Here is a 26,933-nt window from a genome sequence, read left to right as displayed (position 1 = left end):
TGTAACAGGACAGCACTGGGTTGAGGGGGGCTGGGCCAGAGGAAGGGCTGGCCAGGAATCCTCTGCCCCACCCCGAAGCCCTTCCATTCACCGCATCCTGGACCTCACAGCTTGCTCTATGGGACCTAAGCTGGGGGCTCTGTCTGGGTTTCCCTCCAGCAGCTGTCCCTTGACCTCCGGCCTCTGACATGGCCTGGCTGAAGCCAGGCTGTGGTATTGGGTGCCGCAGGGGGCCGGGCCCAGCTGGAGACCGTTTGGCACCCAGACAGCCCGCCTAGAGTTTATGCCCTAATATGGTGATGGCCGGCAGCGGCCTGAATAGGGACTGGCCCTCATCAGTACTAAGGAGAGGCCAGAGACCAGGAAACCCGAGCCCTGGAGACCCCCAGCAACCACCCCTGACACCCCAGTAATCCAGGCCCCGGATTCTCATTCCTCACAAGGAAATTCATCTCCGAGAAGTCCAGTGTCTGGAACCCAGATGAGCCCAACCCTTCAGGATGGCCTGGGGATCCTGCCCCCAACACAGAGCCCCAGGAGTCTGAACCCCAGGCCTCAACAGCCCACACCTACTCCGTTCAGGCCTCTCTGCATTCTGCATCTCAGGGAGCCCAGGACCCTGGCATCCCAAATTGCCACCCTACCGCCTGCATGGCTGCAGAAACTCAAGAAACTCCAACCCTCAGCCCCCTCATGGTACAGACCAGCTCCCCACTCCAGACATATATTCACACGCAAAGCCCCCTTGGCCCTCTCCCTTTGCTGACATTCAAAGAATTTTTCCTTTCAAATAACCCTGTCAAAGCCCTGGTTATTCCAAAAATGTGAACTGGAACCCTGCCTGAGGGCTGCAGGGATGGGGTGGGGGGTGGAGGGGGGAGCAGGCTCCAGCTGCTATTTTCAAGGGGGCATGGAAGGAAGGAGAGCTGGTGGCCCCAAGTCAGCCAGGGCTCTCTGAGGCTCTACCTCCCATGGCCCTGTCAGGTTGCCTGGGTCTTCCATGGGCTTCCCCATCACACATCCCCAGCCCTTTAGCCAGGGTGGCCAGTGGCCCCTGGCTGGCATTATGGGGGGTGGGCGCCACTGAGGGCAGCTGAAGGTCAGACAGGGCGGGGGTGGGGCACAAGGACAGCCAGAGCCCATATCAGCACAGAGCAAATTGCAGCCTGTGGGTGGTGGGGCTCCTGACCTTCACACAACTTCAAAGCAGAGAAGAAACGTCCAGAGTCTGCGGCTCAGCTGCCTCCAGCTGCCTCCGGGGAAGCCTTGGGCTGGCACTGAGCACACAGAAGGTACCTCCCCCTTCCCAGCCCAGCTCCTACCTATCCCTGGGCCCTGCCCATCGCTCTGCTCTGCTCCGCTTCCTCTTCCGACAGCCTGCCCCCACCCCCCCAGTAGCTCCCCAAAGCAGAGGCCACAGGGCCCAGGGCTGGGCCAGGCTGCAGTTCCGCCTAGAGCCACTCTGTGGCAGGCACGGCCCACTCTCCCAAGGCAGCCAGCGCCAGCAGTCCAGGGAGGGACAGACTAGAGGGGAGCAGCAGGAACCCCACACTGCCCACAGAAAGGCCAGGAGGTTCCTGGATGCAAAGGAAGGGCACAGGCTGGGGAGTCAAGTGGCCTCGGCTCATTGCTTCAGAATGACCTCGGGCAAGTCACCTGCCCTCCTGGAGCCTCCAGGTGCTCATCAGTGACAGGGGAAGATCATGCCTACCCCACAGGGCTTGAGGGATGATTGGCACAACATAGGAAGCAGGAGGAGCTGGGCCCAAGGGAGGTCTTGATACATAGGAAAAGGAGGAAAGGGAGAGGCCCCTGGGCCGGCCTGGCTCACGTGGTGGACACAGAATACCCCAGTTACAACCTCCTCAAACCCCAGCCCCAGCTGAAGACTCCTGAAGGGTGGGGGTCCAGCATTTGCCAGCCTCCAGAGCTTGGGGCACCCTGGGCCCTGGGAGGGGGGGCAGGGGGAGGGGAAACCCTTGGTGATTGGTAGACATACTCTAATAGGCTCCTCTGTGCCTCAGATCCTAACAGCCCATGGAGGTCGTGCAGCTCCACACAAGTCACTAAGGAGGGGAGAAGGGACAAGCAGGGGGAGGGGACACATTCCAAGTATAGCAGGTACTGTTCCTCCCGACCCCCACAGTCACCCACCAGAATGCGAACGGGCCAGCTTTCACTGGTGCCAACCCATACCCAGCAGTGCACCCAAACCAACCCTACCCACAGTCTCAAACTCCGGTTCCCACTTCTGGGCACCCGCTGGTCTTGGCTCGGCTCCAGGCTCAGTTCTAACAGGAGCAGGCCTTATCTTCCAGGGTAGCACCAGGCAGTCAGGCAATGGGAGGACTGCAGGTGACCCTGAGTGTCCTTGGACAGGCTCCTCGGGGCAGAGCCTCTGGTTGCTCATCTGTAAACTAGATGTCATCACTGCTCTGAGCGAGGCTCTTCATTACCCACGAACATTCACTGAGCACATGCACGTGAAGCATCAGAGACATCATGAACAAGACAGACCTGGCATCTGGCCTCACTGAGTCAAGGAATGAAAAGGACCCCAATCCAGAGCCCAGCATGAGATAGGGGAAGAGAGAGTCCCTCAGGCAGAGGGAAGAGCCCATTGCAGCTGAGCTGATATGCCCCAACCAGCAGGAGAGCCGGGCAATTGCTGTGTGACTGTGGGCAGGTCACCCAGTCTCTGAGCTTCAGCCTCCCTGTGCGTACTGCAGGGACAAGTGATGGGTGCCAGACGAAATGACAGATGGCCTGGTGGAAGCATCCAGAACAGTAACGAGGCAGGGAGCTGGGTCCCTGCAGGGAAGGTGACCTCGGGGAGGCAGCCATCCTCACCCAGGTCTCCTCCCTGCCTGGCTCCTGGCAGGAGGAGCTGGGCCCAAAGTCACACTGAGGGCAAGAGGCTGGGGCTCCAGTCCTCCCTGTCCGCCCCCAGGCAGAGAGGCTGTCTCCGGCGGCCCAGGGCTGTGCAGTGTCAGGTTATATTTAGCCTGGTGGCGGCGACAGGAAGATGCAGCAGGAGCTGCTCCTGGCCAGGGGCCACCATGTCACTCACACTGCTCTCAGGGGCAGCCAGGGGCCTAGGGAGGGCCAGGGACATTGCAGGCCCAGGGGTGAGAATAGGGAAGCCTGAGAGGCCAGCTGGTGAATGAGTGCATGATAGAGTGTGCGTTTGTGTGTGTGTGCATGTGTGTGTGTGTGTGTGTGTGTGTGTGTGTGTGTGTGTGTGTGTGTGATATAGAGACCTCCGCCCCTGACTCCCGGAGCTGAACGATGGGAGAATGCCCACTACAGAGCAAGAGTTGGGGAGCCACGATACAGACCCCTCCACCAGCCCTTCCAGCCTGACCTCCCAGGGTTTTATAGGGTCAGAGGGCCTCAGGGGCCTCTACAGGGGTCCAGACCACCAACCCCTTCCCTGCAAACCCACTACATGTGCCTTGTCAGTGTCACTTTTCCCCAGAGACACTGGAACAGCCTCAAGAGAAGAGCTCTTTCTAGACAAGCTCCGGGTCCTAGCCCCATCGACCTCCAGGAACCCCATGTCTCTAATCAGAGCCATGACCTTGCCCAGCCCCCAGAAACCTTGGGAAGATGAAACAAGGCCATGTTCCACTAGAGAAGGCTGCTCTGCAGTTCCAGTCTCTGTCTCCTCCTCCAAACTTTACCCTCTCCCTCCTACTTCCTGGAGTCTGCCCCACCTCCACCCTACCCCAGAATCCTTCAGAATACCCCTGATCCCAACCACTTCAAACCATCCAACCCACTCTCCCACCTGGGCCTCCCATCCCTGCTGGGTCCCATGTGCTGCCTCAGCACCCCTTGGGTACACCCCAGCTTCACCTGGCACTCTTACTCCCCAGAGCCCCTTCTTCCCTTTAGTTCCTGATTCACAAGACTCCCCTCTACAGAGATGTTATGACTGTTTCATCTAGCTCCCATGATGTTTTTCTTTCTAAAACTATATCCCTAATTTAGGAGATAATTGTATATTGGCTTCTGGGGTGAGCCTCCTTCTTCCCAGCACCCCCACCCAAGATGGGGCCTTGAGGCTAGGGCTGGGCTGGCTTCACAGGAGGTACCAGGTAAGCAGGTGTCCAAGGACTGGTCCTCAGGGTGGCAACCCGCACTTAGGTGGGTGTGGACAGGGCTGTCTCCCCACTTTGCAAGCTCCCTTTCAGGGAGATGAACTGGCCTTTTGCAACAGAATTTGCCCATTTTAAATCCATCCTGAGTCTAGATAGTAGTTGGAACCACCATGACAATCAAGGTGTCTTTTGTTGAAGTGCTATTAAATCTTATCAACAGGGACGCCTGACTGGCTCAGTAGTTTGGTTTGGCGTCTGCCTTTGGCCCAGGGTGTGATCCTGGAGTCCTGGGATTGAGTCCCGCATTGGGCTCCCCGCATGGAGCCTGCTTCTCCCTCTTCCCTCTGCCTCTCTCTCGCTCTTTCTCTCTGCCTCTCATGAATAAATAAATAAATAATTTTTTAAAAAATCTTATCAACAGAATGGAGGGGCACCTGGGTGGCTCAGCTGGTTAAGTGTTTGCCTTGGGATCAGGTCATGATCTCAGGGTCCTGGAATTGAACCCCACATTGTGCTCTCTATTCAGCGAGGGGTCTGCTTCTCTCCCTTTGCCCTTCACCCCTGCTCATGCTCTCTGCCTAGCTCTCTATCTCCAAATAAATAAATAAAATCTTAAAAAAAAAAAAAAAAGCAGAATGGAACATGAAGGCAGGTGGCCCAGGAATCAGGACAGGGGACCAGAGTAGGAGCCTCAAAGGTATGATGTTTCTGAACCTCAGACCCCTACCAGCATTCTTCACTATGACTCCCACACAGCCTGCTGCTGGGCAGCAAGGGCATACAGCCACAGTCTACCAGGAAACAACCCAGGGTTCCTGCCCACCTCCAGGGCTCTGCAAGCCTCTAGAACTGTGCACCCACCTTGGCTCCTAGCATACTCCAGAGAGCCAGGGGATGCCTTGAGAACAGTCTTCCCAATTCCAGCTCTCCCGCCAGTCACTGAGGCAGCCACGGCTTCTCAATTATATTTTTTAAAGATTTATTTATTTATTTATTTATTTATTTATTTATTTATTTATGATAGAGAGAGAGAGAGAGAGAGGCAGAGACACAGGAGGAGGGAGAAGCAGGCTCCATGCCGGGAGCCCGATGCGGGACTCGATCCCGGGACTCCAGGATCGTGCCCTTGGCCAAAGGCAGGCGCTAAACCGCTGAGCCACCCAGGGATCCCCTGGCTTCTCAATTATTAATGGGAAAGCTGCAATCCCTCCGGGATTCATCTAGCTCACAAGACGCTGGGACACTCCAAAGAACAAAGTACAGGTGCAACCTCCTGAGAAGTCAGATGGAACATTCCACCAGCCAAACACGTGGCAATGACCCAAACATAGGCAGACAAAACCGGCGTTATCTGCAAATGATAGGATCACCTCCCCAAAGAATCAACAAAATCTACAGATAAACAATTAGAACAAATAAGAAAGCTCAGTGAGGCTGCCAGATGCAAGGTCAGCCATAAAACAAACAGTATTTCTCTCCACCATTACAAAGCTACTCAATTATTAGTATAGGTAGTCAAAAATAAGGTCTCTTTCGTAATAGCAACAAAAACTATAAAGTAACTAAAATTGACCAAAAATGCACAAAGCCGGGGGTGGGTACTTTAAGCCAATAAAGGGTACAGAAACAATCTGATAAATGGAGAGACAGTTCAGGCTCTTGGATGGGACAAATATTATATAGACGTCAATTCCCCCAAATTAATCTATAAAACTGATCTAAGTCCAACCAAAATTCTAGCTGGGGTGTTCTTTCCAGGAACTCAAGAAACTTTCTCTAAAATTCATGAGGAAAAAAATAAATAAATAAATAAATAAATAAATAAATAAATAAATAAATAAATAAATAAATAATAAATAAAAAAAATTCATGAGGAAAAGAGGTCCATAAATACCTAAATAAATCTTTAAGAAGAAGAAAGAGGGAAGATTTGCCTTTCGGATACTAAAGCATACTCAATGCCGGTGTTGTTGTTTTAGTGTGGTTTTGATGCAAGACCAAATAAATGTTTGTAACAGAAGACAGAGCTCAAAGACCCATGGATAGATGGGCAATTAGCTTATGAAAAGGTTGCCCCACAAATAGATGGAAAAGAACAAGCTGTTTACTAGGTGTGTTGGGAAAACTGGCTCATTAGCAGAAAAAAATACAACTTGATCCCTACTTGACACCACAGACAGAGGGAGGCTCAGAGGGGATGAAAACCAACTGAGAAAGGCAAAACAATTAAATTACTAGAAAAAAAATGGACCCCTCTGTGACCTCAGGATGGTGAAGAATTTCTTAAACAAAACTTCCAAAGCCCAAACAAAGCTAAAAATCAATTAATTTGTACCAATGTGAAGTGTCTTTGTTGGATAAATCGAACAGATGACTGAGAGAAGATATTTGCGACATCTAGATTCCACAGGAATTAATATCTAGAATCCACATATTGAATATTTAACTGTAAGCATCTGTATTTCTAGAATATAAAAGCATCTCCTGCAAATCACCAAGAAAAAAAGACAGCAGCTTCAATAGAGAAGTGAGCAAGGAAACCAGCAGTCAACTCACAGGGAAGCCAACTCAAAAGGAGAAAGGCAATTGAAGAGATGCCAGGACTCACACAATATCAATGAAATGCAAATTATTACTCTCATCTATTAGATGGGCAAAACTTAGGAGAGTGCAAAACACCAGGTGTGGCGGGGTCCTGGGGAACTAGGAATCGGGTACTCTATTTAGGAAGGTTGTGGGGGATTAGCCATGCTGGTGCACAGTCTGACACTCCTTAGTTGAACTAAGTATCCACATGCCTGGTGATCTGGCAATTCCACCCCTGAGGATGCATCCCAAAGATATCCTCACATGAGTTCACAAGATGCCATGGCTGTGGATGTTCACTGCAGCATTACTTATGGAGGAAATCTAGAGATGGCTGCCCAGTAGAGTGGACAGGTAAACTGAGGTGCATGCCCGCCTCAGGAGAGTATGAAGCTACAGGGGCGCCTGGCTGGCTCAGTCAGTGAAGTGTCTGCTTTCAGCTCAGGTCTTGATTTCAAAGTCCTGGGATCAAGCTCCCTGGTCAGCAAGGAATCTCCTTCTCCCTCTCCCTCTGCCTCTCCCCTCATGCTCTCTCTCTTTCTCTCTCTCTCTCAAATAAATAAATAAATAAATAAATAAATAAATAAATAAATAAAATCTTTACAAAGAAAAAAAGGACTCTAAAGCTACAGACTAGATGTCAAGTAACATACTGGATGAACTTCAAGGTACACTCTCATGTAAAAAAAAAAAGTGAACACCAGAATATAATACATAGCACAAATCATTTACATAAGTTAAGCTGATTCGTATCCAGACAAAATATAAGTTTTTCGAGGACATATGCAAACAACACATTCACAGTAAGTACATCTGAATGGTTGCCTAAGGGGAGGGTAATGGGATCCGGGAGCGAGATAAAAAGAAAAATGAAATGAAAGAGAAAGAACAAGAACACAAACATGGCTTCAGTGATTTGAGGGAGAGGCAGGAGTTGGGGCCAGCAGAAGCCTGGGGAAGGAGGGGTCTCTAGCAGGGGGCAGGGCTGGGAGGGGAGCACTGGGGGGGACATGGATGCTGACCTCACTTTCTCCTGCTGCCCAGGACCTGCAGACACACAGCTGATGGCCAAGCAGGTGTGAGTCTATAACTAAGCCAGACGCTGTTCCAAGTCCTCAACTCCCAGTATAGGGCTTCTACAATACAGCACACTTCCCGCCTCATCCATTTATTTATTCATTCATTCATTCGACAAGCAAGTATGGAGCTCCAGTGTCCAACAGAGAACAAACCACGACTGCCCCCTGCCCTCAGGGAGATTATAATCTAGCAAGAGGAAGTCAGGCATGGCCACCTCATCCAGAATTTAAGTGAGGGAGAATATGGGCCAAGGAGGAGACAATTCCTGGCTCTCAGGGTGTTTCTACTCCAGTAGACATGAATCTACTGGGGCTCATAGTAGTGGGGCCCATTTGAGGCCAACCACAATTCGCAGCATGGAGATCTTTATGGGCTCCTAGACTAAGGACAAGAGGGGACTTGGGGGGGACAGCGGTTCATCCAGAACCTCTCCCATTCTTATCACCTGTCTCAGGTGTCCCACCATGCCCCCTCTTTGGGCCCTCCTCCCCATGTCAGGGAGAGAAGTTCCTCTTAAAGTCCCTCACACTAAGGAGCTGATAATTCCACATTCCTCCCTGCATAAAGGGGAGGGTAATGAGAGAGAGCACATTTTCTTCAAGAACAAGGCTCATGCTGAGTAAAATAAGTCAATAGGATAAGGACAAACATTATAAGGTCTCATTCATTTGGGGAATATAAAAAATAGTGAAAGGGAATAAGGGGAAAGGAGAGAAAATGAGTGGGAAATATCAGTGAGGGTGACAGCACATGAGAGACTCCTAACTCTGGGAAATGAACAAGGGATAGTGGAAGGGGAGGTGGGTGGGGGAATGGGGTTACTGGATGACGGGCACTGAGGGGGGCACTTGATGGGATGAGCACTGGGTGTTATGCTATATGTTGGCAAATCGAACTCCAATTAAAAAAAAAAGAGTAAAAAAAAAAAAAGAAAGAAAGAAAGAACAGGCTCATTCTCCACCCAAGCCAAAGGCTCCCTAATGAAGGCATTTGGGGCACTGTCGAGGAGATGTTTAAGTGCAAAAGGGCTTTCTTGGAACTTCTCAAGTCATGCCACCCTGGAAGCCACTTCTAGGCAGCAAAGAGGCTGAGTCTCACCCCATATCACACCCCCACGCTGGCCCTCCTGATGCCCATAGCCCCCCTCCCCAGAGCCCAAGGCCACCGTCAAATTCTGCCAAACTCTGCTTTCTTCGCAGATGACGACGCTCCGCACAAATATTTACATAGCTCCTCTCCGGGGGCTACAGCAGACACAACACGGAGGAGCCGCCCTCCCAACACTCTCCAGACCCCAGAGTGGGCCAGAAGTGGTGGACACCCTCAGTCCTGGCAGACTACCTCAGCCAGGAGCTGGGGCTGGAGCTGGGACTGGAAGCTCCCAAGCAGGCCAGGAATGACCTTTCTTCCCTAGAGCCCTTGAAGAGAAAGTGCTGGCTGGGGACAGCAGGGCCCCTCAGGTCTCTGTGCCCTGCTCCTGGTGGCCATGCAGGGGCAGGGGCAGGGGTTCTCACCAGCCTCATATCCCAGACACCTAGGCCGTGAACGGAAGGCCCAACATGAAGGGCGCCCCCCTGAGGCTTCTGCCCCCTTAAAAGGGTATTACAGTGTCTAACCTCATTCCTCCATAGATTGCTCTGGTCTGCTCCCATCGCAAGGACACGCGACGCACCTAGGTACCCACCCAGCCTGCCCAGCCTCAACAAACCTAGGGGCCCCTTCACTAGCAACCCAAGTGATTGGGGCCTGGAGGCCTGAGGATCCTGACCTGGCAGGGCAGAGAGGGTGGGTGTCCGAGCTTGGGGAGGGGACAGCCATGAGAGAGCAGGGAGGAGTATGGGAGTATCACAGGGAGGAGTCTGATTTCAGGGGACAGGAAGGAAAGAGAAAATGGCCTGGGGCATATGGAGGGTCGCTGGTACCAGAACTACCTGCCCAAGCACCTGGGAAGCTGAAGTCTGAGTCTGGGGATCACAGACCAGTGGGTGTGGGGCCACCACCAGGTCTCTGGCTCCCCACTGGGAGGATGAGCAGGCTGGCCCAATGGTCTGCGCCCCTCCCCCAGCCCACAGCTCCGCCGTTGCAGTGGGGGCCCTCTGACCCTGTTACCATGGCAACCGGCCTGCAGCTGGAATGGAGAAGCCGGCAGACTCTTCTCTAGAGACACCCTCATCCCCACCCACGCACAGGCTCCTGGGGACACGGGGACACAGAGACTGGGCCAGAACAGGCAGAGGTATGGAGAGCCAGAGAGAGATTTCCAGATACAGCCCAGAGGAGCAGAGGAAGAGAGGCGAGGAGGAAGGCTCAGGAGTGCTGAAGGAAGAGCAGACACAGGTGCAAGGAGAAAGAGATAAAGACCAAAGGGGCAGGCATTGGCAGGGAGGCAGGGAGGCCAACACCTGGAGAGGAAGAGGAGCAGAGCCTAGGAGCTCAGGCAGCCAGGCTAAGGGAACTCACTCGGTGGGAGGTGCAGAGATGAAAACAAAGAGCAGAAAGAACAAAAGGGACAGAGAACAGGGCACCTCCCTGAGATCTGGCAGATGAGGGGAGCAAGTGAGAAGGAGCCATGCTCCAAGGGACCCACAGCCCACCCTCCAAAAACACATAAGGACACAGGTGTGCAGCAGCAGCACCTGCTGCCAAGACCTGGCCCCGGGGCCCCACAGGGTTGCTACCACCTGCCAGCCCCATGCTGCTGGCTCTATTCCCAGTTCCACCTTAATACTGGGCCTGAAAAAAAAAAAAAAATACTGGGCCTGGTGTTAAGGGCCTCGGACACGAGACCAGTGATCTCTCCCTTACTGGTCTCTCCCTCCTGCTCATGCCCAGCCCCCCAGTCGGGCCTCCCCACCTCCCAGCAGTCCCAGCACCTAAATAATGGGGCTGTCTGGCTCCAGGCCCTGATACTGCACAGACTAGGCTAGAGGCACCGACACAGCACAGCTGTCCACAGTGGCGCCTGCCAGCAAGAGGCCCCGCCTCCTTCCCAGTCACCCACCTCCCTGGGGCAGAAGCCCAGGGACCCACTCTCCTATGGCTGGCCCAGACAGAGACCCAGAAAAAGGCCTGGGCAGAAACAAGTGGTGGCATGGGCATTCCTCACCTCTGCCTCCCTTATCATGCTGATGCACAAAGGTGTGAGGTCACGTACACACTTGTACATAGCACAGGTCAGGCCACAGGAATCTGCCCGAGGGACTGTTTCAAGGCGGAGGGAAGGGAGGCAGAGGAGACCTGTCAGCCTCCTAGACCTCAAGTGCCAGGACAAATGGGGACCCACATGATCTGAGGGTAGAGGCCAGCCTGTTGGCCACAGAGATGACTAGCATACAATTTTCTGGGTGGCAGCCCCATTTGGAGTAGTAACTGGAGGGAGGAAACAATCTCAACTTGGGCAGGGGGCCTGGGTTCTAGTCCTACTTTGTCCACTGATTAACTGGTAACTGGACCTCTGCTTCTCAGTTTCTCCACCTGTAACTCAAGTGGGCTGGATTAAGTGATCCCTCAAGGTCACGAAGATCTCATGATAGCACCTCTGCAAGGAGGGGTCCCCTGGCTATCTTCTCCCAAAGGAGCAAGCCTGAGGCAAGAGGGAAGGCCAGCTCCCCAAACATTATGGGGAAGACAGAAGCACCCAGGCCCCTGTTGCCAAGGACTGAGCAAGTACATTATCCTAGAAGTAGAAACAGGCTCAAGGCAGTAACCAAGGTCCCATACTACACAATTTCTGGTGTGTTATACCTGAATACCCAGGACTCATGTATCTGCATTCTTTTCATCATACCAATGACTTGAAATAAAATTGCACATAAAGTAATGTGCAGGATGTAGATATGCCTGTAACTGTCTGCGGTCATTTTTAATATGTGCCAACAGACTGAGAATGGGTAGGGCTCTGGTCAGACACACATGGTTCCATTCCCAGCTCTGCCATTTTCTAACTGTGTGATTTTGGTGACGTTTCTTAATTTCCCTGAAGTTCAGTTTCCTCATCCATAAAATGGAGATTAAAATAGTATCTACTTCCCAGGGTTGTTGTAAGGATTCCACGAGATAACATAAGTGAAACATTTAGCCCTGCATCCAGTACACAGGAGCCACCCACCCATGCCAGCTAGCACTAGATGGCCCAGCAGATACCAAAGCAAATCTACTCTGATTATGGTTCTGGGGAGACCTTTGTGAAAAAACAGACAGAAGGCCCTGCCCTCAGAGTTTGCATCTAGTCTCCTGGGCCCTGTCTCCCAGCCAGAATCCCAATTTTCTATAAGCAAATTCTCTTTCACAGGGCCCCAGTGATAGTAGCCCCTCTAATGCTGTCCAGTGATATCACAGGCTGTGCACGCCTACAAAAACAGGGTCATGGAGAGATCAGCCTTTACAGGGCAACTTCAGCAGACTCTGGGCATACAGGGGATATTCAAGGGCCAGGGCCAGGGCCAGGTGCATACAGGGACTGCTGGCTCACTTTGCCTGCCCCCAGAGAAAGGTAAAGAGTGCCCTCTACAGCAGAGAAGCTCCCTTCTAGCAGGAACCTTCTCTTTCTAGTTCACTGCTCCATCTACAAGACCCTAGCACTGCACCTGGCTCATAAGGGTTCAGTAAATGCTCATCACACATACTACTGAGTAGCAGAGTTTGGGCATCCATGGCCAGTCCAGTGGCCCTTTTGGAATCACCTCCCCAGCCCTCTGATACCTGTGAGGCTCCCCAAGCCTCTTCACTGCCCTCCTGGAGCAGAACCCACTCCATCCAGGCAGGCACAGTGCGCCCCGCCCAGGGCTCTGTTTATCCAGTTTCCGGAAGCCCAGAGCAGCTGGGCTAGGAGGCGGTGGCTGAGCAGAAACACCTGGTGCAGGAGGGGGTGGTGGGCCGGCGCTGGAGAGATGACACAAATTGAACTGAAATTGTGGGGAGAGGCACACACCTCCCACCAGGTGCAGTTTAAGAAGAGAGAGGGGCAGGAGATGGGCCACAGAGAGCCAGCCAGAGTCCTGCATTCCCCCCCTTTGCCTCGCCCTCAGTGATATCTCCCAGATCACCTGGCAGGGGGCTGCCCTAGACCACACCTGCCCGTAGCAGAAAGTGACCTCCCAGCCGCCAAGCTGACCTTCTATCAATTCCCTCCACGCATCTGCCATCCCAGCCCCGTCAAACTCCTGCCCACGTTTGTCCAGGGAGGGAGAAACCAAAGGCGCCAGACTCCCAGCCAAACAACCCCTTGGCCACCCTGAAAATCATCCGGCCAGAGTGCGTGAGGTGAAGAGACCCACACCATCCTGCAGCCCCAGTGTCCAGCCCGCGCCTGCCACCTGGCCTCCAGCAGTGGCCCCAGTTGGGGTCACGCCCCCAGGATACTCGCTGGGTCTCCCCACCCTCCGGCCTCCCGGATCCCGCCGACCCTGCCCCGACCCTGCCCCAGCCCTGTCCCTCGCGGCCCCGCCCCCTCATGGTGGCCCCGCCCCCTCGTAGCGGCCCCGCCCCCGTCCGCGCCTACCATCCTTCCGGTAGAAGGCGATCTCCACTTTGCGCTCCTCCGCGCCCAGCAGGGCCTGCGCGATCTGCGCGGCCGCGCGGCGCTGCGTGCGCGGCCCGTGCAGGAAGTCGCAGGTGCAGGGCCGCTGCATCACCTCGGCCCGCGAGTAGCCGCACAGCTCGCAGAAGCCGTCGTTGCAGTAGATGACGGCGCAGTTCTCCACCCGAGCGTTGGCGATGATGAACTTGCGGCCTGGGGGGCGGGGATGAGCAGGCACGTGAGCAGGGACCCCTGCCTCGGGGCTCCCAGCCTTTCCCCCCCGCATTCTCTAGTTACACACAGCCACCCGCCCCGGGACTCCCCGCCCCCAGGAAGCACGGCGGGGACTGGGGTCCCCAGCAGGAGGCGAACGCAGCTGTGCCCCCGACACAGGTGCCTCGGCCGACCCGGCCCCGGCGACGCGCCCCCTCCCCCTCCTGGCCCGCGGGCAGGCTGCGTGGCTTCCCCCGGGCAGCCTGCCAGCGGCCCCCCGCCCCCTCCGCGCCCGGGGCCGAGGCCAGCCTGGGCGGGTGTCAGCAACGCGTGTCAGCAGCCGCGGCGGAGGGATAAACACTGGGCCTGGAGAGGGAGCCTGGAAAGGGCCAGAGATGGCGGCTAGCCTTCCCTTTGCATCAGGTCCTCTGGCTTCTCTTCCTGACCCCTGCTCTCTAGACTGGGGGCAAGGGGTGGGGGGCGCCCACTGGGCACTCCTTACCCCGGGGATCCTTAGGAAATCACTCCCCCAAGTATCTGCGGACCCAGCAGGTCAGTACTTCCCGGGACTTACGCGCCCCTCCAAGGGCAGCCAGGGGCTGAAGAGTGGGCGCTCTAAAGGGGAAGAGGGAAGTAGTCCCACGTGAGCACCTGCAATGCTTTCTCTCATTTAATACTCCTACAACCCCAGAAGGTAGTCATCACTATCTTTGTTTCATAGATGAAGAAATGGGCTCAAAAGAAGTTCAGAGCCATGCCCACATCTTGCAGCTTGTAAAAGAGCCAGTTTTTGAAGCTAGGTCTGGCAGAAGAAATAACTGAGGGTCACAGGCAGAAGCCCAAGGTCATAGGGAGCAAGGAAAGGGACCTGCACCTCCAATCCCTGGAAATATGGGAACCAGGGATGGACTTGAGACAGTGGCCCACTTCTAAGAAGACAGATCCAAGAAAGGGATCTACTGCCAGGAAGTGAGGCCCCAATAAGGAGAGGTGCCCCTATAGACCCAATTCATCTAGAGACAGCTCACCCCCTCCACACCTGCCCCAAGAGCCAGGCTGGCAGGTGAGCAGCAGGCAGGCAGCAGACCCAGCTGGTGCCAAGGAAGATGCTCTGGGATAAAAGCTTTTTATAAACAGAAGTTTCCGGCCACTTTGGCCTTTAATGCTGGGGCTTTTGGTGGCAGTTGGAACTCTGCCCCCTCCCTTTCCAGTGGACACAGCCCTCAAGCTGCAGCCCTGGCAATCCCATGGGCAAGGTTTGCAGCTGCAGCAAGGGCCCCCCCTCTCCCCCCAGGCTGGCTGCTTTCCTAAGCCCTCCCTTACCCTGGCTCCAGGAAGTTACTTTTTGAAGTTGGGTCTTTAGGTCAGTTCACCAATCCCCCAAAACTCCCAGGCAGCCATCAACCTCAGGATGTCACATCAAAAGACCCCTGACTTGGCCTCCATCTCTACCTGAGCCCAAGGCAGTCCCAACTACCAGCCACATACACCAGCTTTGGAGAAGAGAAACCAGCTCCTAGGCCCAGAGAGAAGAGCGAGTTTCTTAGAAGGCAGGCCCTACCCCCGTCCCTTCCCTGAGCTCCTGGAATCTCAGAAGGGATCTGAAAGTCTCCTTCGGCCACCCCCTCCTTCCCAGATGTGGAAACTGAGATTCAGATAAGGAAGAAAGTCCCTCAAGGTCACATGGCAGTCAATGGCAGAGGTGGGGCCAGAAGCGGAGCCCCCCAGATCCTAGCCCCAGATTCTTTCCATACCCAGCTCCTCAGCCTTCTGGAGCTTGTGAGAAGGAAAGACCCCACCTTGTGGCCCTCTACCGTGTCAGTCTCCTCCCCCTCAGGATCATCTTGTTCCTCTGCTTCAGACAATGCTGCCCATCAGAACTGATCCCTCCCTCCCCCCACCACAGTTACAAGCACACGTTGTCCAGCGCGCTCACGGGGTCATGGGCAAGGAATGTCACCCGCTCCCTGCTCCCAGGGCCCTTGGCAGTCACGCCCACCATGGCACATGCAGCCTTGGAGACAGACACACGCATGCTGGGAGGATCAAACACCCACGCCAGAACATTCACCTAGCCTGGGACACTTCTGGAAGCCTCCCCTACTGGGCCAGCCTTAGGGGTACTGTAGTTCCCATAAAGGAGCTCAGAACAGGAACAGCAGCAAAAAGGGGGGCACTGCATTGGGCCTGTTAGAGCCTTAAAGCCCAGCTTCAGACCATGACACCCTCACCTGGGAGTCCACAGTTTGTAGCTGTCAACGATACCTCCCCACTGTCCATGCAGGACCTAACTCATGGGTGCCATGTACACACTCCAAGAGCAGGTTAGGCACTCACTTTAAGCTCTTGGCTCTCAGTTCCTCAAAAACACAGTCAAGACGGCTTAGGCGCAGTACTTAGTATCTCACACTTTGGACCATATACCTTCTCCTGTCCCTGCCCCCACACAGCCCCATCCACATCCAGGCACCCAGAGTTAGGGATATCTGCACACTTGAGATGTCACACACACTCCCGGATCAGCAAGCCTGGGCTGAACCTCCTGCCCTGCGCCCCAATACAGTCCCAATGGCCCCAAACCCACAGCCCCCCGCACCAAGCCTTGCCCTCCCGACCCACGGCCGGCGCCTAGAGGCCAACAGACCCCATTGACTTGCACTAGCCCGTTGCACACGGCCCCGGGCACGCCCCTCCATTCACACTCCGGAGAGCTCGGCCCGCCCCCAGAGCCCCCTCCCCGTTAGCCCCCCTCCCCCACTCACTCTGGCCCTCAAACTTGCGGATGATGGTGTCCAGGAAGGTGTTCTGCGGCGCGACATGGCCCCTCCGCACCGGCATCCTGAGCCCATGGGCGGGCCGGGCGGGCCCCCACCCACCCCGGCCCGGCCCGGCCCAACACAGGCTTCGGGTGGCCCGGCCCGGCCGTGATCCCCGCACCCCGCGGCCAAGCAGAGCACGGGCGGGGCCGGGACTAGGTTGCGGGCGCGGGGTCCCCGCTCGGCTCCCGGCTCCTGACCGCGGGCCGGGCCTGGAGCCGCCTGAGCTCGGGCCGCCCGGCCGCCCGCACACCTGTCTGCCGGCCCCCGCCGAGACACGGGCCCTGCTCCGCCGCGTCCCCGCGCTGCGCTCCGCCCGCCCGAGCGCCGGGCTCCCGGCTCCCGCCCGCCGCGCCGACAGCCGCTCCGGCGCCCGCGGCTCCGGCTGCGCCTGCGGCTCGGCCCGGCGGTGGAAGGGTTAACGCGGCGCGCGCCCCTCGGGCTCCGGCCCCCGCCTCCCGGCCCCCTCCCGCTCGCCGCGCGCCCGCAGCACCGCCCTCTCCCCCCCCACACACACACCCCGCGCGCCCGCCCTTTCCATTGGCTGAGCAGCGCCGAGGGCTCCCCCACCCCAGCCCCCAGCTCAGCCCAAGAGCCCCCGAGACTCGCGCGCTCCACAGAGGGGGAAGGGGCCCTTAGGTAGGGGAACAGTAAGGACAGGTGCGACGACAGGCCTTGAGACGGCCAAGGAAGGGACGGGGGCGGGGGGGGGGGTGTTCCACCCCCACCCCCGACTGGAGGAGATGAGGAACCTGACTTGGAGTAGGCTGGTCCCTTAACGCCCTGGTCGCCCACCGCACCAAGCACCGTCTGGGTAGACACAACAGGCGCACATAGCCCTGGGAGAATGAGCCCAGGGTCAGGGGAGACCCGGGAAATGTGAAGGGCAAGATAATCTGGAGGCCCCGGGTGGAGAGCGATTTGAATCAGGTTAGGTGAGACATAGGAGGGCACACACTCAGAGCAGGGGCGATCCCCGAACACACACACACACACACACACACACACACACAGCCCTCTTCTGGGTTATTCGGGGACTCTCCTGCACAGAGAGGTACATTCTGACACAAGTTGCGGCCTCCTGGCTAGGAGATCAAAGATAGGCCCCTGAGCGCAAGGTTCCAGCCTGGGGATCCCCTTGTGCTAGTGGCTCTCCCTCCCTCTGCAGCACCGGCCAGCCTCGGCAAGCCTCGGCAAGCCTCGCAGGCCCAATCCGTGGCGGGTTGTGGCGGGTTCGGGGCTCTGCGGCGCTGCGGCGGCCCAGCCCCTCGGAAAACCCTGGCCCAGCCACAGGCCCCTCCCCCCAGGCCAGCTGGCTCGTTCCAGCTGCAGCTCCCTTATTTAGACAAGGAGGCCTGAGGATGCTCAAGGGCAGGCCCGGTGTCTGCCCGCCGGCTGCCCACCGCCTGCCTGGGTCTGATCGAGGGTCTCTGGGGCGCGGTGTTCCCGGCCTGAGCTGCCTGGCAGGGCCCTGTGAAGGCCAGGGCACGGAGGCCTAGTGTTGACAGCTGAGCTGGCCGGTGGGGAGGAGTCGGCAGCTGAGCGGCCAGCCGTGGGTCCCCTCCCCTGCAGCTCAGATCAGAGACCGGTTAGATGGATGGGGCCATGTGGGGGCCCCTGAGGGCTTGCAGCTGCCTCGGTCCATGGAGCAAGGGGGTGGGTCTTGTCACGGGGAGAACCATCAAGGGCTGTAGGGGGAGGGGAGTAACAAAGGGTAAAGAAGGAAGCAGAGTCTGGAAGGAGAAAGGCCCAGAGGAAGAGGTCTTGGCAAGACCACCCTACCCAGACTCTAACCTTCCACCTGGGAGCAAAAAGATGCAAACATTGGGGCCAGACGGGGCCATTGGCCAGCAGATGACACCTCTTTTTTATTTGCTGGTGGGTGGGCAGTGACTCAGGGAGGCAGCCAGTGGGAGAGAAGGAGGTGGCTCCACCAGCTGATGCTAAAAAAGACCAGAGGCTCTTGCCTGTACAGTCATCCCCTCGGCCCTCTCCACCTCCGGCACTTCCTCACTCCGAGATGCCCTTGGCCCTCCATAGCACCACTCCCCTTTTGTGACCTGGCATCAGACACACCAACCCATCTGGGTCTGCCCAGCCCCTCCCCACCCCACAGGCCACTCCTGGATGCTAAGTTGCCTGCCCTAAGTCCAAGCTGCTTCAAGTTTGAGTTGGGTGTCTTCCCCTCCAGGCTGAGGGATTGAGAGAGCAAAGAAGAGCCTGCAGCATGGACAGGCACCAGAAGAGGGGATATGGAGCGGGGGTGGAGGAGGGAGGTTGTCTACACCATTGCCTTCTCTCCAGACTAAGGCCAAAGAGAAAGGAGCTGGTCATCAGGCCCGGCCAACTGTCCACATTGTGGGATGAGTTTCCCAAGACAGACCTCTGCTCTTATCTCATGGGAGGATGAAGAAATCAGAGGCACCCTTGGTCCTCCCAAAAGAGAAGGGACCAGACACAGAATAGCCCTCCTGTGCAGAGGCAGGTGAAAAGAGAGCTGTTCCCTTAGGCTAAGGAGAGACAAATCTTCCCACACACACCTCTCTCTCTCTCTCTCTCTCTCTCTCTCTCTCTCTCTCTCACACACACACACACACACACACACACACACACACACACAGACTCAGAGGTCAAGCTGAATGCAGCTTTCTGACTTCTGGAGATTGAGAGGAGGGTCTGAAGGCAGCCCCACTGAGCCACTCCCACAGCCAAAGATGGGGACGAGGAAGAGAGGCTGTGACATGGAAGTGAGGTGTCTCCAAAGATATCCTTCTTGGGGCCACGGGAACTAGGCAACAAAAGGTAAAAGGCAACAGAGAAGCTGATGGAAAGCAGCATCACCACCCCACCTACCATCTTTCCACTTCTATTACCCCCAGATCAAGGAGCAAGAGGAAAGTGCCCAACCTTAAAACCTAAAGCAACTAGAATCCACCCACCCCACTTCAGGCTCACAGAGCCATTTGCAAGGACATTCCACAGAAGAGCTCTCTCCCCCAGCCAGCATGTGACTGAGGGAAGAGAGGCTGTATTGACAGCAAGACAAGTAGGCTCCTCCCATCTCCCAGAAAGAGACAGTTTAGGGAGAAAAGTCTGAGGGGAAAACATGCTGCCCACCCCACTTTCTGCTCCTGCTCAGTTTGAGGGAGTCAAGCCAGAACATCCTGGAAGGAAGCAAGACACTGAAGCCTGTGCTAGCCGGTGGACCCCCACACACACACACAAACACACACACACACACCAAGGAGTGGGCCAGGCAAGACACAGCCAAAATAGGACCCAGGAGAACAAGTGACAGTCATAGGAGACTGGGAAACAGTTCCAGTCAGATGGGTGCAGGAAAGACAGGTTATGGCAGAATGGTTCCTCAGAACCTCCAGGGAGGTAGAACACAGCCCAGTCCCTTGCTGTGCAAGAAGCTCAGGCTGCATAGGGGGGCCTTACTTTTCTGTGTAACTGAGTCCTGAGAAGGGGGATGTTTTCAGATATTAACTGGGTTGGAGGAAAGTAAGACCAAAGCAGCAGCATGTTGCCCCCACCCCATGCCAGAAGTGGGGGCTCAGGGCTTCCTGAGAGCAAGACAGGAAGGAAAGAGAGGTATAGAGGAGGGGAGGGAAGGCAACCCACTTCAGACTCCTCTCCGGGAGACAAAGCTCCCTCCAGTCACTGCCATGTGCAGGTCCTCCTGCAGCAATCATGTCGACTGCAGCCCATCATCAAGGTCTCCTGGCAACCTGCTACCTGCTGTTGGTGTGACCTCTTCCCTGCCATAGTGATATCAAAAGAAGCAAATAAGGTGCTGGACACTAGGATTCAGGAGACCCAACTTCTAATTCCAGTTCTCTTACCAGTCACATCAACACGTGCTTACTGGGGGCTTCCTGTGCCCTGCTCCCTACATGCCAAACACTGGGGTGTGGGGGTTGTGGATAGGAGGGATAAGCCAGGATCCCTCCTCCAGAGATTCACAGTCTACTGAGGCTTGAGAAAGGCAGAAGGCAGAAAGAAATTATGTAGTGTGTTTTAAGTGCTGTGGGATTATTACAAGGAGGTGTCATTTATTTTCAACTGGAAGAGTCTGGAAGGCCCTGCAAGGGAGATTTCAGAGCAGGTCTCTGAAGGTCGAGATGATACAGGGCAGAAACACTGTCAGTGGAAGGAATACAATAAAGAGCAAAGGCATTGAGACTGGAGAATGAAGATAGGTCTGGGGACAAAACAGTTGGTGTGGTATCATTGGAGCGATAGACTAGAGCCATTAGTAGAGGACTGAGGAGTATGGATTTTATTGTGTGCGCACAGGAACAGTGGTGGCAGCTGAAACACACTATCCATGAAGAGAGAAATCATACTTCTCCTTGTATAGATCCTACCACGTAGTCAGTATCTAATAAAGGCCTGTCGAACTTATGAAATGTGCAGAATCGTTTGGAAAAACTGAGGCAAAAATGAGGTGTTTCAATAACTTATTGCTGCATAAGAGCCACCCAAACTGCAGGGGCTTAATCAATGACAGTTTTTATTTTGCCCATGTCCCTGCCATTTGGGCAGGTTCAGCCAGGATCACTTGTGTCTGTACCCCTCATATCAGGACTGGAAAGTTCATTCACTCACATTTGGTGGTTGATGCTGGCTGGCAGCTAGGACTGGGGCCAGAATAGAACACCTACAACCTTTTCCTTGTGGCTGCCTAGTTTCCTCCTAGCAAGGTGGCTGGGTCGAAGGGCAAGTGTCCCAAAAGAGGTCCAGGCAAGAGCTGCACCACCTTTAATAAAAGGTGTGACTCAAAAGTCACATAAAATAACTTCTGCCCATCAGATTCAAAGAGAGGAACAAAGACCCCTACCTCTCAATGGAGGAGTGTCACAACATAAGAAAAACAAGTGTGATGGTATCTACTGACACAACCATCTTGGAAAAAATATAATCTGCCTCGGCGAGATATCCAGCAGTCCAGGAGAGAGAGGTCAAAGATGAACCAGGTCAGAGGTGATGGAAAGGGGCTCGTTTGTTGTGTAACTTTAGGAGGATCATTAAATCTCACTTTCCCTACCTGTAAAATGAGGAGAACAAACCAGCTGATCTCTGAGATCCCTTCTGGCCCCAACAGTGAGCAATTTCCTTAATTCTACACAATCAGATTCCCCACCCATTGACAATTTCTTCATTTTCTCTCAGTACTCATCTCCACCTCCATCTCCAACTCCTGTCTCTGCTGTCTGATCCAGGTGCTCTAGAAGGCCAATGAGTACTCCACAGACAGCACCCTGGCCCATCCTACATATTTATTTCAGACCAAAAATAAGGGGGGGAACCCATATAAGGTGAGAACACCCTCAGAACCATCAGTCTTCCACTGCACCCTGCTGTGGCTCATCACTGTAGGGTCTCCTGAAAACAAACAGACATATGGTACAGACTCCACCTGCAAGGAGTTCATAATTTAACTGCGGAGAACTAATGAGCATGAATGTCATGAAAACAATCTGGTGTGATACTGTATCACTGATAATAGATGCAGAGGAGTTCAGAGGACGGGGGGCTCTAAGTGTGTTAGGGCAGCCAGGAGGGTTTCCTGGGAAGGCTAGGTCCTTCTGGATGGGCAGGCTTCTCTTGGACACAAAAGAAGAGAGTGAACATTTTCATTAAGCAAAATTTCAACCGGAATCAGATGTGGAGTCCTCCCACTGATCTGTGTACCCCCAAATGACAAGGAAGGGAAGACAGTTTAAATTTCCTCTGCCTGAGAACTTAACAGCCATCTGTCCCTAAGGATGATTTAAGGATGGAGCTCAGAAAAAAAAAAAAAAAGGATGGAGCTCAGCCTCCTCAGACACTAGCAGGGGCCTCAGGGAGGCTCCAGAACTTAGAAAGCAGTAGAAGCTGCAGAATTACAATATAGGAGGCACTGATGGGGAGAGAGAACCTGGTTACAAACGGGGGTCTAGGGCACTTGTATAGAGGCTGAATTTGCCTGTGTTCCTTTAAAATAATTATTTACTAAGCACCTACTATGTACCTGACATTGTTCTAGGATATATAGTTACTGCTGCTGCTGTTGTTTTTAAATAATGCTCTCAGAGTTTGCAGAACCAGTGCACTGCTTGACATAGATTGGGGGGAGTTTTCGGGGGGTGTCCTGAAGTACTAAAAAATATTAAATCAAATCACACCTCAGTGCCACCCTGCCAGGGAAGCTGGCTTGGCAGGAGAGCCCAAGCTCTCTTGGCTGCTCAGGTCCCGCGATTGGGAGCTCTGTCTCTGTCCAAGGTGCTGAAAGCCTTCCATGCCAGGCTCGGCAGGAAACCAGGGAGGGCAGCTCAGGTGAGCGAGAGAGGGGCCCTTCTCCGGACACCGTGAATTACACAGTCACCTCAAACCATGAAAATGCTTTTGTAGCTGGACAGTAGCTCCAGGAGGCAGCATCTGGTGAAGCAAGAGCTGGCTTTGCCAATTGGTGCTAAGAAGCCTTGGGTCTCACTTCCATATGCCCAGAAAGTGCCTTCCTCCCTCACCCCTACCCAAGTCATCAAGGAAAAGATATGAATCCTCCCCTGAACTTCACATTTGAAATTGTTTGGCTTTTCCCTGGGGGTTTGCATTGCTTTATGAAATAATAGAGCCAGAAGGGAACACTTTCATATTTTAGATGAGAAAACAGATTCAGAGCAATGCAGACTTTCCTCAACTTTATGCCACAAGTTAGAAACAGAGCTGCATAAGAAGCAGGTCTCCTGGTTCTTAGTTAAGTGGTTTCCCACCCCACACACCAGGCCAGGTCAAGGACTATATGCCACATATAACAAGAGCTGAAAGAAATCAGGAATTCAAGGGGTGTGTGTGTGTATATACATGTGTCTGTGTGTGTGTGTGTGTGTGTGTGAGAGAGAGAGAGAGAGAGAGAGAGAGAGAGAGAGAGAGAGGAGATACAAGACCCAGAGAATTCTAGATCCAGAGATGGCTATGTCAGGTCTCCAGAACTATTCCCTATTCATTCTGCTAAATTCATCAGACAGAATTCAGAGCCTACCCCAGCTTGGGAGGATGAGCATGGGAATGTTAATCCAAAACTAGCTCCACATCCTGTGGAGGGTTAGCTATCCTACCCCATGAATATCAACCAACATGAAGGACTAGAAAAGAGAACTCGGGTCCAACCAGATCTTCCACTCCATCATCTCCCCAGTCTACTCACAAATGATTACCCATCACTTTTTATGTGCTCCATGCTGTAAGAGAGCCCTAAGAAATACAGGACATACAATCTAGCCCCTGGACCCTGAAAAGTTTGTAATTAGTTGGGAAGAAAAAATGCTCACACGTGAATAGATAATATACCGGAGGGGCTAAATACCATGAATGGCAGACAACAAGAGATGTCACATGGTCTTAGATCCCAAGTGGCAAGAAGTGGCACAAACCATAAGTGTTTTGACATCAGAGTGGGAAGAGGTTGTTTTACAGCTGGAGAGAAGGGAACGCTTTACAAGGCAGGGCTTTGGGAAAATACGGCTGAGTGGTCAGGACATCTCATCTCTGTCCCTCTGCATAATAGCAGTCCAGAGTGGGGCCTTCTTGTATGAAGATAAATTTGGTGAGGGTGTAAAGGTGATACAGAGGCCGATTATGTGCATGGGCCCAGAATGTCCAAAACAGAGGATTCAGTTTTTCTCTCCTGGAAAAGAAAAGGCTCAGGCACTCCCTCTTCTGGATGCAAGAGACAGAACAACATCTAAATCAGGCTCCTCTAGACACTGAGGTTGGCCAGTTCCTATAGCACCCTAGGCTGGAATTTAGGAAGCCAGACAGCAGAATGGGAACTCCAGAAAGGTCCAGATCATCATCAACAGCAAATATACCAGAAACACCTAGTTAGCTGGTCATGGGAGTCAAGGGGCTTACAATCCAATTGGGAGGGCAGGAAGACAACACAATGGTTAAAGATGTATCAGGGTCTGGGGTCAGGGTCTCTAATCAGAGTTTCACAAATCGATCTTTAGGATCTATAGGCTTCTCCTCTCACCCTGGATTGGAGACAGAGCCTGGTCCCTCCTCAGGGCACCTGAGAGGTAGGGGGAAGGGGCCCTGTCCAGCCAGTCCTCATGATAGTTGCTATGAAATTTCCATGCTGGGCACACTTGTTGCTCAAAGCCCCAGTTCTCAAGAGACCCAGAACCATAGCACAACCCCACCAGGAAGCTAGGTCAGGCTGAAAGACTGGAGCAGAGAGACAAGGGGAGAGAGGAGGGGCAAGGAAACAAGCCTATCAGACTGATTGCAGACAACTATGGCCTTCCATGAGGAGCCCCCATGGCCCAACTCAGGGGCCCCCATGATCGTCATTCGGGAGACTTCAGCTTGACTCTAAAAACTTGTCATTTTCACTCTGGATCCCAAGAACAAAGGGCAGTTTCAAGTCCCCATAGATGTGAAAACATTCATATCCATGATATTCTAAGTCCAAATTAGCTTTGAAGGGACAGAGAACAGAAGAGGAGGCAGATCAAGGAGGGGGCTCGAGGAAACACTGCCCAAGGACACATACATGTGTGTGTTTATACATATACACACATATACATACATATTCGCTCATATACACACACACTCACACACCTCCATTCACACACACATACTCCTCCTTACAACACACACACAGGCACAGGCATAAAATCCACTGGGGCTGTGGCTCAGAAGACAGAATCTAATCCTCCAGGAGAGTCAGGGCCTGAAGATACCCAGGTCTCTCTCAGGAAGTTAGTGCAAACTCTGCAGTAGCTCCCAAAAGCTGACAGTCACTGGTCACTCAGGGCAAGATATTAGGATTCTCAAAGATCTCTCTTCCCCCTGACTTTCCTGCCAGTCTGAAAGCCAGGAACAGAAAGGTATCCAGAACAGCGTCAATGAACCCTCCGGAGCCTACCTGTGGGACTGGGGCAGCATCTAAGCACCAGAGGAGACCCCAGCACTCCTTCCCACAACTCCCCAGCAGCTGCCTCCTCCCTCAGGAGCCGCAGCACCTGATGCTCATGCCTCCAGCTGTGCTGAACGTGCCCCTGGTGCCTTCAGTTCACCATACCTGGTGTACAGAAGCAGGAAAGTTTCCCAAGAGAGGATACCCCTGTTTTCCTGGGGTGGGCTAGTCACAAAGTCATCATCAGGACCTCAGGTTTATGTAAATGAACCACTTCAGGGTCCCAGAGGATTAATATGAACCCCCACCGCAGCTGGGCCCAGAAGCACGTGCCACTGGCCCCTGCTCATTCTGGGCATCGTTGTCTAGGGGTGCCTAGCCAGTGCCTTTGCTCCAACCTCTTCTCTTCAGCTCTCTGCTGCCCTCATGTGGCTTCCTCAAGAAAAGTTGCGTTCGCACGATGGCTCCACAGTGCCAGCTAAGGAGTCCCTTTTAGACAGGCAACATCTCCCACTGCCTGACCTAAATACCCCAGACCCGGGCCAAAGCCCCTTCGGAAATATCCAGCTCCACCTTGCAATCGGGAAGCTGAGCCAATCTCTCTGCTCCCAACCCAACTTCCCAGAACAGAGGAGTTACATCAGACAGAGGCTCCTGAGCTGAAGGACTGCTCCCCTCCCTCTGCTGGCTTCCCCCCCTTCCCTTCCCTCCTTTCCCCTCCGCTCCCCACCCAGGCCTTGCCAGCAGGCAGGAAGGAAGCTGCTCATAGTGGGGAGGGCGGGGCACTTCCAGCTCACACTGAACAACTCCGAGTTGGGCTATAAAGAGTCAGGGCCTTCCGCTCCCATCACCCGCCACCCTCCACAGCCCCCACAGCCCTGTACACCCCCTTCAAGGCCAGGCCCTTCCCTCTCCCAAGGTCAGGGCATCCCTTTACAAGCCCTGCCCAGGGCTCTGCTCTGCAGGGAAGGCAGGAATAAGATTTGCCTCCTTCTAAAGAAGGAGCCGTGGGCCTGGCTACTTACCTGCAGAAGGGTCTGTCACCTGCACTGCGGGGTAGATGGGGTTGGGGTCTGGACCAGTTTTCCAATGGCAGAAAACAGCCACTGCCAGAGACCCAGGTGCTGGGCTCCCAGATTCTCTCCAAAGACCTTCCAGCTTGAAATCCCACAATTCAAAACTAAAATTCTTTTCCCATCTGTGGAATTTCAAATCTGCAGGTCTTGAAAATTTTGTCTTTTCCAAAATTACACTTCAAAACATGGTTGCTGGAGCACCTGGGTGGCTCCATTGTTTAAGCAGCTGCCTTCTTCTCAGGTCATGATCCCAAATTGACCCTTTATTTCTGCTCCCCCAAACCTGTCCAGCCTCAGCTGACTCCTTTCTTGGTGGTCCCTCTTCACTGCCTCCAGAACATAGCTTACAGTCCCTAGGTGGCTGCACACATTTGCAGCTAAACAAGTTCATGAAGTGCCTACCTGGTGCAGCATCCACAGGCCCAACAGGATCCCAAATCAGAAGAACCTCATTTGGGTCTTCCAGAGCACACACATTCATTTGGGAGAAAAAATGAAGACAGAGAGCAAGTCACCCAAGAATCAGCCCTGGGAGGAATCAGAGCAAGAGATATTCCCAGGGCCTGGTGGCAGGGAAACAAAGAGTGGCCTAGAGAGGAGGCCTGTATGTTGGTAAGGTCCTCCAGGAAG

General features: G+C 54.1%; 1 protein-coding gene across 1 annotated transcript in view; it reads right to left on the bottom strand.

Annotated features, from left to right (window-relative positions):
* KCNH2 (potassium voltage-gated channel subfamily H member 2) overlaps positions 1–16,517 on the bottom strand; it is a 33,042-nt gene extending 16,525 nt beyond the window's left edge. Inside the window, exons 1-2 of the mRNA XM_055335550.1 lie at positions 16,263–16,517; positions 13,270–13,500 (exon numbers count right to left, since the gene is read on the bottom strand). Of these exons, the coding sequence (XP_055191525.1) occupies positions 13,270–13,500; positions 16,263–16,338 (307 nt within the window). The 5' untranslated portion in view covers positions 16,339–16,517. The remainder of the gene's footprint in view (positions 1–13,269; positions 13,501–16,262) is intronic.
* Between the last annotated feature and the right edge of the window lie 10,416 nt (positions 16,518–26,933).

The sequence above is a fragment of the Nyctereutes procyonoides genome, unplaced genomic scaffold (assembly GCF_905146905.1).
Source record: "Nyctereutes procyonoides isolate TBG_1078 unplaced genomic scaffold, NYPRO_anot_genome, whole genome shotgun sequence".
Lineage (NCBI taxonomy): Eukaryota > Metazoa > Chordata > Mammalia > Carnivora > Canidae > Nyctereutes > Nyctereutes procyonoides.
Note: the sequence above shows the minus strand (reverse complement) of the source record. Positions and strands in the feature narration are given on the sequence as shown.